Here is a 13,403-nt window from a genome sequence, read left to right on the forward strand (position 1 = left end):
TTTGAAAAAATAATGTAAAAATGGAGATTAAATCAAGAAAAAGAAATATCTGTATGGAGATAAAATAAATATGCAGTAACAGGTACATTGTAAATGTCACCTCAATTTGTCGTATGGAAAAAAATAATTGCTCAGCGGCCTATTTCGAAGGTAACAGTGCGTATAAACTAAGAAATTAAATTACATTGAAGTAGGACGTATAAACAGAATAATTTATATTTTCACAACTGCATTAAGACAATTTAATTTACACCTATATTTAGTGAAGAAGGAATGCCTAATGGCACATCTGTCATGCCCAAGACCAAGCCCTTTAATGTTGTAAAAATATTATCATTTTCTCATGTGACCAAACCCTTATCTCAAAGTATATAAAAGGAAATGTTGGTCCACTTGAGGGGTTATCTCATCTCATCCTTCATCTGCTTCTGCTTCTGCACGGTGTGTAAACGTATCTATCTCCACAATGAGCCAAGCGTTGAGCACCAAACTTGGAAAGTGTAGCGTTGGCAGCTCTTGTGGCACTAGGAACTTTAGCAGCTGCTCAACTGGTGGTGGCTATGGAGGTGGAAGAGTCAGCTTCACTTCTTCTTCTGTGATAAGATCTGGAAGTAAATCGGCATACCCTGGCTGTGGCAGTGGAACAGGAAGATTCGGATCATCTAGTCTCTTTAACTTAAGCAAAAACAAAAGGATTTCGGTCAGTTCTGGGAGTAATAGAGGCGTTGTCAATGGTGGTGGTAAAGCTCTTAGCAGCTTTGGTGAAAGCTTCCCTGTTTGCCCACCAGGAGGTATCCAAAATGTTACAGTCAATCAATTACTCCTCCAGCCTGTCAAAGTAGATATTGATCCAAATATTCAAAGAGTCAGAACTCAAGAACGTGAGCAGATCAAATGTCTAAACAACAAATTTGCATCCTTCATAGACAAGGTAAGTCATGCTCTGAATATCAACTGAGGATAAAATGTATATTTGTTGAGTTTTATACTGTCTGGAGCTATAGTGTCTAGATTGTATCTTTTTTTCTATTTCTACTTAGGTTAGATTCCTGGAACAACAGAATCAAATTCTGGAAACAAAATGGAGCTTTTTGAAAGAGCAAAGTGAAAAGATGGAAACCAGAAAGGAGATCCATGATAGACAATATCAAGCAATGTTTGATGCGTACATTAACAGTCTTCAAAGACAGCTCGATGGCACCAAAACTGAAAAATGCCGCCTGGATGGTGAAGTAAATAATATGCAAAATGTTGTGGAGGATTTTAAGAGCAAGTAAGTTATACAGTAACTATGAGTTACTATGGGTATATTACATCACACATGTTTGATAAGGAGTAAATATGGGAATGTTGTGACATTTCTAATCACGGCTGAAGCCTTTTACCTATATAGAATCAAAACATATAAGATTTTGTTGTCTTTTCTAGATATGACGAGGAGATTAATAAACGCACATGTGCTGAAAATGAATTTGTGACCCTGAAGAAGGTAAGTTTTATCTGCATTGAAATTGCATCATTGATTGTGTTTCTTCCGTGAATATCATTTACAATCTATTTATGAAATGTATTTTTTTCCTATTTCTGATGTGCCCCCATGAGCCGGTTTGCTATCTCATTTTTCTACCTCAACACATATCACACATAGGGTAACTTATTAGGCATTAAGACGGTTGTCCAATTGTAAATCTTCCGGAGCACACTGCTCACCTTTCTACCGTCTTCCTGCTTGCCCAGAGGGGCAGTGCGTTCCTGATGATTGCATGGTTGAGTTGTAGGATCAAAAGAAAATAGTGCAGAGCTTACAAGCTTCTTAGCAAAGAGCTTGTTAACACTGTGCTCCTTGCCTACATTACCGATCACCACTGATAGACTCCAGTGGTAAACTAGGAAATGAGCTGTATACAATATTGTTAAAAACTGCTCTGTTCTTGAGAATTGAGAGGATTTTTAAAAAGAGGTAAGTAGCAAAATTGCATGTTTTTTTAAGCACTTTGTAATTTTACGCATTTAAGAGTATGAGACACTCCCTTCAACAATTCAATATATTTTTGGAGTAGGGGAAGAAATTGTAGACGCCACAAACTAATGCAGAAGTGATATATTATAATACACAATTTTTTTGTATATGTTGGCCTTCGAACATGAAATATTGAACATTACAGTGATTGATAGTTGACCTGTATTACCTTTTAACTCATAAGTTTCATGTTCATTATTTTACACCAAGGAATAGAGATGAGTAGACCCATGGACGTTTGGTTCAGCGGATTCAGCTGGACTTAAGATAAAGTTTGGCTTGTGACCCGGACTTGACCTGAACCCCAATGGAAGTCACTGATTGGGCAAGTTGGGTCTCCGCCCACATGCAGCCAGCCATAAAAGATCACTTCCAGGGGCAGATGGGTGGTGTTTCTCCCATTGTTTGTTTTGGTGCACACGAAATCTGATCACACTGTTGTTACTCCCAGTGCCAGCCATTCAAACACTGCAATCGGCTCGTACTGGGCTGAGCACTGAGTGTACCTGAGCACAGCGATGATCGCTCAAATGGTCAGCATACGTACAGCACCCGAACTCCGAACCCAAACTTTTTTTGTAACGTCTGTGTTCGGTATGAACACAGAACATTGAATCTCGGGTTCGCTCATCTCTACCAAGGAATATTATTGTGGTACAGATAATTAGAGATGAGTGAACCTGTGGAAGTACGAGTTTTGCGGGTTCAGCGCAACTTTATAAAAAGTTCTCTTCTGGACCCAAAACTCATTAGAACTCACTGATTGGGCAGTTCGGCTCTCCGCCATTATACAGCCAGCCATAAACTAAAAACGTTTGGGGGAGGGAGGGTGGAGTTTTATCTCTTTTTTTTTTTGTACACACTACATTCGATTATGCTAATTTTACCCTCGGTGTGAGCCACTCAAACACTGCAAACAACTCGCACTGGGCCAAGCACCGAACGTACCCGAGCACACTGATGCTCATTCCAGAGATCAGCATATGTAATGCACCTGATCGCCAAACACGAACACTGGTTTTTTTTTTGTAAGGTCTGTGTTTGGTGTGAACAATGAACTTTAAAGTTCAGGTTTGCTCATCTCTAATCATAAATACAACTTCTTACGTACTTTATGTGACTTGGATATACTGTTACTTTAAAATAGGCCCAAATTAAAAGTAAAATTTGTCCAAAACTAGTTACTATAATGATAAGAATTTAATTTCTTTAAAAAAAACTGAAAAAAAACCAAACAGCGCTATCCTTGCTTATCTTTATTTCAGGGAGTGTTGCAGAACTGTGATACCAGCAAATTAGACGAAAAATGATTTAATTGAGTTTGTAAACCACAACCTTGTTTCTAATCATGAATCCACCTTTGTTTCATCTGTTATTCCATCAATGCCTTCATGTCACTTTGTGAGTTTTTTCCAAACAGTATAAAAATGTTTTTCTTTACAAAGTTTTACTAAATTTTTTCATTTCTCAGGATGTGGATGAGCGTTATGTACAAAAAGGTGATCTGGAGACCAAACAAGAAGCCTTAGTGACTGAGATTAACTTCCTGAGGATGCTGTATGATGAGGTATTAAAGTGATTTCATTTCTTAGTCTTGTTTTACCTTATGTCCTCAGTATTCTGTCTGGACCTACAATGGATGTGGATTACAGCTTTTCATAATAAGACACATAAATCGTGTTGCAGCGATTTTGTGTCTACCTGATTTTATGATGCAGGTTAATTATAGGGTGTATGAAGGTGTCTTTTATTTAATCCTGTACTCAGTTTAAAGCCCATCAAAAAGATATATTTTAATTTATTTTGTTACATAATGATATGTTTTATCTGGACAATAATGCCTTTTAGTTAAGCTTGCTTTTTTATCTATCCAGTAAATCATTCTCTCAGTCAGACATATTTTTTAAATAAAAATTAATGATGCATTAGGGAGAGACTCATGTGTATACAGTAAGTAAGACTTTGGTCTCCACTGAATATTAGAAAGGTAGGGATACAGTGTATCTTGGGTGGACATATCATTGGTGCAACCTGTGCAGCTGCACAGGGGCTCAATATATAAGAAAGCCCATTTCTACCTCCATAACAGCTGAAATTGAGCATAGTGATGAGATATTGGACTGCAAAAGGCCCCTATATTGTTCTTGCACAGGGGTCTTTTCTGTCTGTGTCCACTACTGCAGTGTACAGTGGTCATAAAGAAGCTGAAAAAGATCATAGTAGGTTAGGGACCGATAGATTGTTATATCACAAAAAAAATAGAGTGCTCTTCTAAAGGATTGTGTAATGTAAAAAAAAATGAATCCCAATAGAAATCAGGGGAACTCAAAAGAAGCCAAAGAGATCCATGAATATTTGTTCTTTTTTTTTTACATATTAGATACAGTATATCGTAATAGACTTGCTCTGAAAATGACAAAGCCATTAGAGTAGACTGAACAGAGCCAATACCTGGCCATGGCATTGGATGCATGTTTGCTAACTCTCAAATTGTATATGGGGATCTTCTATTTATCCCCCTGCTTTACAACGGCAGACATAGGGGACATAAAGATCAAGTGTTTGGCCAACAGTCTAAGACTTGTCAGGGTTTAGCCAACTCTTAGGGGTACTTTACACGTTGCGACATCGCTAGCATCGGCTAGCGATGCCGAGCGCGATAGTACCCGCCCCCGTCGCACATGCGATATGTGGTGATTGCTGCCATAGCGAACATTATCTCTACTGCAGCTTGACTGCCGAACAATCCCTCCTTCAAGGCGGAGGTGCGTTCGGCATCACAGTGACGTCACCGCGACGTCACTAATCGGCCGGCCAATAGAAGCGGAGGGGCGGAGATGATCAGGACATAACATCCCGCCCACCTTCTCCCTTCTGCATTGTCGGCGGGAAGCAGGTAAGCAGATGTTTGTCGTTCCTGCGGGTTTACACACAGCGATGTGTGGAGCTGCAGGAACGACAAACAACATCGTACCTGCGCTCGACCCGACATTATGAAAATGTACGAAGCTACACAGATCACCGATTTTCGACGCCTTTGCGATCGTTTATCATCGCACCTAGGATTTACATGTTGCGATGTCGCTACCGGCGCCGGATGTGCGTCACTAATGACGTGACCCCGACGATATTTCGGAAGTCATGTCGCAACGTGTAAAGCCACCCTAAGACTTGTCAGGCCAACAGTCTAAGACTTGTCAGTGTTTGGCCAAGTCTATGACTTGGCCAACAGTCTAAGGCCCTGTGCCCACGCTGCGTATTTTGACGTGGATTTTGACACAAATTTTTAGAAACCTGCAGCAAAATCTGCATGTCCATTGTGAAGCCAGCAAAGTCTATGAAAATTCAGAAATTATGTGCCCACATTGCTGCAGATTTCTGAAAATACGCGTCAAAACTACACAGCGTGGGCACTGGGCCTAAGACTTGTCAGTGTTTGGCCAAGTCTAAAGGGTGCTTTACACGCTGTGACATCGCTAGCGATTGCTAGCGATGTCGCGAGCGTTAGCACCCGCCCCCGTCGTTGCGATATGTGGTGATCTCTGCCGTAGCGAACATTATCGCTACGGCAGTGTCACACGAACATACCTTGTCAGCGACGTCGCTGTGACCACCAAACAATCCTTCCCTCAAGGGGGAGGTGCGTTCAGCGTCATAGCGACGTCACTGCAGAGTCACTAAGCGACCGGCCAATAGAAGCGGAGGGGCGGAGATGAGCGGGACGTAGCAGCCCGTCCACCTCCTTCCTTCCGCATTGCCGGTGGACGCAGGTAAGGAGATGTTCCTCGTTCCTGCGGTGTCACACATAGCGATGTGTGCTGCCGCAGGAACGACGAACAACTTTGCTACTCACCTGTCAATGATTTTTGGTGTTGGAGCGACCTCTCCAAAACCAACGATGTTTACCTCTTTTGCGATCGTTTTAGGTCACTCAGAGGTGTTACATGCTGCGATGTCGCTAACGGCGCCAGATGTGTTTCATAAACACCGTGACCCCAACGATATATCGTTAGTGATGTCGCAGCATGTAAAGCACCCTTGACTTGTCAGACCAACAGTCTAAGACTTGTCGGGAGAATGTCCCATTCTTTTTCAGGTCATTTGTGGGTTTTAATCACCAGCAAAACAATTGGAGATATAGTATTAAAAAAGCTCCACTATATTAATATTGACACTTCACTTTAATATAAATTCAGAGAAATACACCTAAATTCTAAAACCATACTAGGCCATTTCAAGTGACATGATTCTGATTTCTAAGATTACTTCAAGAGCTTTCTGCTGAAAGTGATCAGTCTCGATGAATCATTGAGAGGATTTCATTCTGTTCCAGGAACTGACCGAAATGCAAGAACGAATTTCTGATACCAATGTTGTCTTGACCATGGACAACAACCGAGACTTGGACTTAGATGGACTAATTGCTGAAGTAAAGTCTCAATATGAGGACATTGCAGTGAAAAGTAAAGCTGAAGTTGAGGATACCTATGCTAGACAAGTAAGAGAAGAAAATTCCCTGTATTAAATTTTTTTGATAGAATAAATTATTTCCTATACCAAATGATGGAAATATATATTTTTTCTGATTTAATAGTATCAACAGTTGAAGGAAGCAGCCGGACAACATGGGGATAGTCTACGGAACAGCAAGGCTGAGATCCAGGATTTGAATAGCATGGTCAAGAGACTTTACAGTGAAATTGATTGTGTGAAAAAACAGGTAGGTGTATCGAAATCTTGAGTGTAGAATTTATCAATCTAAATATCTTGTAAGGAAAGGGTAAAGAAAAGTTTGATTATCAGTAGGCAAATGCATCTGTGGCGAAACCAACCTTCTTTTGATGAATGAGGTGGAAACTAATTTCCATGTACAGTATCGATGCAGGATAAGCAATTCAACTTACAGGTTGTCACCCATTATTTTAAGGAAACATTTTGGCCATAAGGCATATACCAGTGTAGACAAATTAGTAGTATCCTAAAATGCAAAACATATATCACTTTTTAAAATGTTGCCAATTTTTTTATATGAATCTACATAAACTTAAATTTTTGTTTGCTTTTTGAAGGTCAGCAACTTAGAGACAGCAATTTGTAAAGCTGAAGACCGTGGAGAACTTGCTCTGAAAGATGCCAAAGCCAAATTATGTGAACTGGAGGCTGTCCTACAGAAAGCCAAAGAAGATTTAGCTTCTCAGCTTCGTGACTACCAGGCACTCCTCAATGTGAAATTGGCCCTAGACATTGAGATAGCCACTTACCGGACTCTATTGGAGGGAGAAGAGAGCAGGTAAGATTTTGATTTTTAATTATAGTAGTAAAATTTACTTGAAACCAATGTAAGACTCATATTTGATTCCGGCAGTAACCTCTTAACTATTCTGGACTTGATGTTCTTTTATGTAAATAACTTATTTGAATCAATAAAATAGACTGTATTATCTTCGATAATGATGATTATGGGATTTCTCCATTTAGGAAAACCCTATTGTTGTGTGTAGATTACCCACAAAGTAGTTAATAAAAAATGGTCCCACCTCTTAGACCTTAAAGGGTGCTTTACACGCTGCAACATCGCTAGCGATTGCTAGGGATTGCTAGTGATGTTGCAGCACCCGCCCCAGTCGTTCGTGCGACATTTGGTGATCGCTGCCGTAGCAAACAATATCGCTATGGCAGCGTCACACGCACATACCTGCTTAGCAACGTCGCTGTGACCCCCGAACAATCCGTCCTTCAATGGGGAAGTGCGTTCGGCGTCAGAGCGGTGTCACTAAGCGGCCATCCAAGAGCAGAGGAGTGGCGGAGATGAGGGGCCGGAACATGCCGCCCACCTCCTTCCTTCCTCATTGCGGGTGGACGCAGGTAAGGAGATGTTCATCGTTCCTGCGGTGTTACACATAGTGATGTGTGACGCCACAGGAATGACGAACAACCAGCGGCATGCACCACCAACGATATTATGAAAAGGAGCGACGTGTCAACGATCAACGTTTTTTGATGTTTTTGCGAACACTGATCGTCGCTCCTAGCTGTCACATGCTGCGATGTCGCTAACGACGCCGGATGTGCGTCACAAACACCATGACCCCGACAATATATCGTTAGCGATGTCGCAGCATGTAAAGCACCCTTAAGAGGTTAAATGTCCTTACCTAATAAGAAAATGGTGTTGAGTTAACCTTTATTGATCCAAAAGATTAAGTATGGGTCTAGAATGAGGAAATTCTGAGCAAATTATCTGATCTGTAACCAATGGTTATGTCTATAAATCTTCTTTTCCTTATTAAACTTTCCGATTTATCAATTTTATTTACTACAGGATAGATGGTGACGTCGACAACAATGTTAAAATATGTAAGTATAATTCTGAGTATAGTTTCCTCCTATTACTTTGCACGGACACAGAAGAATCTTTGACATTGTTAATGGAAGCTAAGATAGCTTCTAAGAATGAATTCAGGGTAAGAGGTACCGGGCACCACTAATCCACTATAGGCTGACCACTGAGTTCTGGTGGAGAATACGAGATCCGGGTGCGTGTCCCAAGGTATAGACCATAAGATATCCAAAATGTAGACAGTAAGGGTAGCACTCCCAAAGGATCTGGATGTAAGATTTTCTTTAATCCACGTTCAAATCAGGGATACAGGTGGTGGGGGAGGGTGAAGGCAAACAACCCCGGACGACGGCGGGCCGTTTCGCAAACAAATTGCTTCTACGGGTCCAGGCATTGGACCCGTAGAAGCAACTTGTTTGCAAAATGGCCCGCCGTCGTCCGTCGTTGTTTGTCTTCAGCCTCCCCCACCACCTGTATCCCTGATTTGAACATGGATTAAAGAAAATCTTACATCCAGATCCTTTGGGAGTGCGACCCTTTCTGTCTACATTTTGGATAAGATAGCTTCTAAGATAAGAGTCATATTCTAAAGTGCGCAAATTAACTCAAGATGTGCTTTAGTACAGACTCTAGGGCAGAACGTCTCGTGACTTTTTTATGCCATATTTTACTATAGAATTTATAATGACCTGATAAAAATGATGTCAATGACGCAAATGGTGAGAGATAAGCTACACACTGTTGGGACAGACCACGCATGCTGTTACAGTAGATCATTTTAATTTAGTCCTTTATGGATAAATCCAATCAGCTGTTATAATGAATGTTGTTGTTCATATGTGTTATATTATAGTGATGAAATGTATATTACCATTGAAGTTGGACATATCCTTAAATTTAATTTCATTACTTGAACGTCTCAAGCTTTACAAATTGAAAATGCCGTTATCATTGCCGCTATTGTATAAATTGCAAAGACTAGAGCTGGGGACAAATTGGCATCGTGATATTTAGTAAAATACTATCACCTATGATCCCTATTGCACACATATGCATTATCATCTATGATCCCTATCACACACATATATGCATTAACATTTATGATCCCTATCAAATAGATGAATTATCATCTATAATCCCTACCACGCACATGCATTATCATCTATAATCCCTATCGCACACATGCATTATCTATAATCCCTATCACACATGTACATTATCATCTATAATCCCTATCACACATATAACATTATCATCTATGATCCCTATCGCACACATGCATTATTATCTATAATCCCTATCACACATGTACATTTCATCTATAATCCCTATCACACACATATATTATCATCTATAATCCCTATCGCACACATGCATTATCATCTATAATCCCTATCACTCACATATGCATTGTCATCTATGATCCCTATCGCACACATGCATTATCATCTATAATCCCTATCACACACATACATTATCATCTATAATCCCTATCACACAAATGTATTATCATCTATTATCCCTATCACACACATACATTATCATCTATAATCCCTATCACACACATGTATTATCATCTATAATCCCTATCACACACATGCATTATCATCTATAATCCCTATCGCACAAATGGATTATCATCTATAATCCCTATCACACACATGCATTATTATCTATAATCCATATTGCACACATGCATTATTATCTATAATCCCTATTGCACACGTGCATTATCATCTATAATCCCTTTCACACACATGCATTATCATTTATAATCCCTATCACACACATATATTATCATCTATAATCCCTATCGCACACATGCATTATCATCTATAATCCCTATCGCACACATGCATTATCATCTATAATCCCTATCACTCACATATGCATTGTCATCTATGATCCCTATCGCACACATGCATTATCATCTATAATCCCTATCACACACATACATTATCATCTATAATCCCTATCACACAAATGTATTATCATCTATAATCCCTATCACACACATACATTATCATCTATAATCCCTATCACACACATGTATTATCATCTATAATCCCTATCACACACATGCATTATCATCTATAATCCCTATCGCACAAATGGATTATCATCTATAATCCCTATCACACACATGCATTATTATCTATAATCCCTATTGCACACGTGCATTATCATCTATAATCCCTTTCACACACATGCATTATCATTTATAATCCCTATCACACACATACATTATCATCTATAATCCCTTTCACACACATGCATTATCATTTATAATCCCTATGGCACACATGCATTATCATCTATAATCCTTATCCCACACATGCATTATCATCCATATTCCCTATTGCACACACATACATATTTCTTTCTGAACTTATATATGTAGAGGTCTTATAACAATCTGCTTTTCTTCCCAGGTGTGTTCAGTACCACTGGGAAGGCTGACAGTTCCGGTGTTTCTGACTGTAAGCCATGCAATGACAAGAGCACTGGGAGCAATGTAACGAGAGGTGTCCAGAGTGTGAAAACAACGTACTCCTCCACGACCTCCTCATGTCAGAGCAGTTGCGGCAGGAAGCGTTTCTGATCTAAATATCAAGGAAGGCTCATCATAAGACAAGCCAGTCTTGGCTGCTTCTCCATTATTGTTGTATAAAGATTGGTATAATAATTTCTTTTTCCAGAAGCAATCTAATTGTATTCATGATTGGAGATGGCCTATATTGTTGTAAATCTGTCTTAACTAAATGAAAACGTCTTGTCAATCAGAAGAACAATGACCATAACTTGGGCATCAACGACCGATTGTCCTCATTGTATCTACTTCTACTAAAAATATTGCTTTGGCCTTTGTCGCTATCACTGCATTACTGCTACTCTGAATATTATCCTTCAATAAAGAGCATTTTAAACTGAGATCATCATTGTTGTGTCTTAAGTATGAGAATTTAGACGCTGACATCATCCTGGGCACAGGAGCAGTAAATCAGACTAATAAGGACTTGTTTAGTAATATTGAAGATTGGTCTCACACATTCCTCATTTCTACTGAGTGGAAGTAAATTAGACAGCCAAATCCCATCTCGGTATATGTAATAAAGCTGATCTGAAGAATCAAAGTGAGATAGCATGTTTATTGTTTCCTGTGACTCTGATTAGTACTTTGTACATCCAATTTAAGCATGGTTGGTTACCTGATTATTTATTTTTTTGGATGGTAAAGGAGGAAACAATGTAAGAAGAAGGTAAAACATACCGCCTAGTTGCTTTATCAAGGAACCCAACAATGAAAAATGTAGGCAAAAAAAATCTTCAATTTATCTCTAGAGGATAGATGTGGTCAAAATACAATCCAAAGTCAGAACAAACAATAAAAAAGTCCAAACCTGTCATGGACAGTAAAGGCCACTTAACACACAGAGATCTGTGGTTGCAGTGAAATCATGGACATATTGTTCCATTTGTACACAGCCACAGACCTGGCACTGATTGTCCACAATTTCACTGCAACCACAGATCTGCCGCAGATTTATCTCTATGTGTGACAGGGCCTTAAGGGTAAAGGCCGCTTTACACGCTGCGATATCGGTACCGATATCGCTAGCGTGGGTACCCGCCCCCATCTGTTGTGCGACACGGGTAAATCGCTGCCCGTGCCGCACAACATCGCCCAGACCCGTCACACTACTTACCTGTCCGGCGACGTCACTGTGACCGGCGAACCGCCTCCTTTTTAGGGGGCGGTTCGTTCGGCGTCACAGCGACGTCACAGCTGCGTCACTGAACCACCGCCCAATAGAAGCGGAAGGGCGGAGATAAGCGGGACGTAACATCCCGCCCACCTCCTTCCTTCCGCATAGCGGCCGGGAGGCAGGTAAGGAGAGGTTCCTCGTTCCTGCGGTGTCACACGGAGCGATGTGTGCTGCCGCAGGAACGAGGAACAACTTCGTTACTGCTGCAGTAACGATTTTTGAGAATGGACCCCCATGTCACCGATGAGCGATTTTGCACGTTTTTGCGACGATGCAAAATCGTTCATAGGTGTCACACGCAACGGCATCGCTAATGCGGCCGGATGTGAGTCACCAATTCCGTGACCCCAACGAGTTCGCATTAGCGATGTCATAGCGTGTAAAGCCCCCTTTAGTCCATACGTTGAGTACTTGGATGCAGAAATATCTACAACATTTCTGAATCTCTTGGCAGGAAAAATGCAGCTGCAAAATCACATGTTTTGCCGCATTTTCAATGCATTTTTGCCACAATTTTACATGGTAAGAGTTCACAGTTTTCAGATGTCCCAGCAGCTGGAAACTCTAGGAGCCTTAAAGTCTACCTTAAAGGCTGCTTTAAGGGAGCCTTTAAGGTTCCTGGTGTTCCCAGCTGTTGTGACACCTGGAGACTGTGAACTCTGGTAAAAGTTCACAGCCTTCAGATGTCCCAGCAGTTGGGAACTCCAGCAACCTTAAAATCTACCTTAAAGGCTCACTTTAAAGTTTCTGGGTCTCACAGCTACCGGACTGTCAGACTGGGCTGCCGCCATGTCCCACAGTCTGATAGTCCGACAATGAGTTCACCTGAGGTCAAAGCTGGTGGCTCAAACACAGGTTACTGTGTTAACTGACAGAAGACACCTCCGGTGAACTCAGTGCTGGACTGTCTAAAATACAGTATTTTTGTATTAGTGCTTTTTTCCTCTTTTTAGTTACATGGTTGGTAATGGGAAGGGTCTCATAGATACCTCTCCATTACCAACCCAAGGCTTGATGACTGCTGTGAATTTTTGACATACCACAGCTGACATCAACCCCTTATATTACCCCAATTGCCCCGCACCAGGGCAATTGGGAATAGCAGGGTAAAGCACCAAAATTGGGGCATCCAATGGATGCACCAATTGTGGCGTGGCTGCGGGCTGCTATTTTTAATATGTGGAGGGCCCAATGACCATGGACCTTCCCAGCCTGAGAATACCAGCCAACGGCTGTCTGCAAATAGACGGGGGACCACAAATCATTTTTTTTTTCA

General features: G+C 40.8%; 2 protein-coding genes across 2 annotated transcripts in view; both read left to right on the forward strand.

The window, feature by feature from the left end:
• The window catches only part of LOC142292115 (keratin, type II cytoskeletal cochleal-like), a 97,726-nt gene that overhangs the window by 63,245 nt on the left and 21,078 nt on the right, over positions 1–13,403 (forward strand). The window lies entirely within an intron of this gene.
• LOC142292117 (keratin, type II cytoskeletal cochleal-like) lies at positions 411–11,291 on the forward strand. The gene is made up of 9 exons (XM_075337242.1): positions 411–931; positions 1,041–1,273; positions 1,429–1,489; positions 3,492–3,587; positions 6,354–6,518; positions 6,615–6,740; positions 7,090–7,310; positions 8,343–8,377; positions 10,793–11,291. The coding sequence occupies exons 1-9, from the start codon at positions 467–469 to the stop codon at positions 10,960–10,962; spliced, it is 1,572 nt and encodes a 523-aa protein (XP_075193357.1). The 5' UTR covers positions 411–466; the 3' UTR covers positions 10,963–11,291.

The sequence above is a fragment of the Anomaloglossus baeobatrachus genome, chromosome 2 (genome assembly GCF_048569485.1).
Source record: "Anomaloglossus baeobatrachus isolate aAnoBae1 chromosome 2, aAnoBae1.hap1, whole genome shotgun sequence".
Classification (NCBI taxonomy): Eukaryota; Metazoa; Chordata; class Amphibia; order Anura; family Aromobatidae; genus Anomaloglossus; species Anomaloglossus baeobatrachus.

What these genes read in the sequence shown, in the direction of transcription:
- LOC142292117 (XM_075337242.1), top strand. Translation starts at nt 467, where the DNA reads ATGAGCCAAGCGTTGAGCACCAAACTTGGAAAGTGTAGCGTTGGCAGC. An exon ending in GTGGAGGATTTTAAGAGCAA is followed by an intron (nt 1,274 to 1,428) that starts GTAAGTTATACA and finishes TGTCTTTTCTAG; the next exon opens with ATATGACGAGGAGATTAATA. An exon ending in AATTTGTGACCCTGAAGAAG is followed by an intron (nt 1,490 to 3,491) that starts GTAAGTTTTATC and finishes TTCATTTCTCAG; the next exon opens with GATGTGGATGAGCGTTATGT.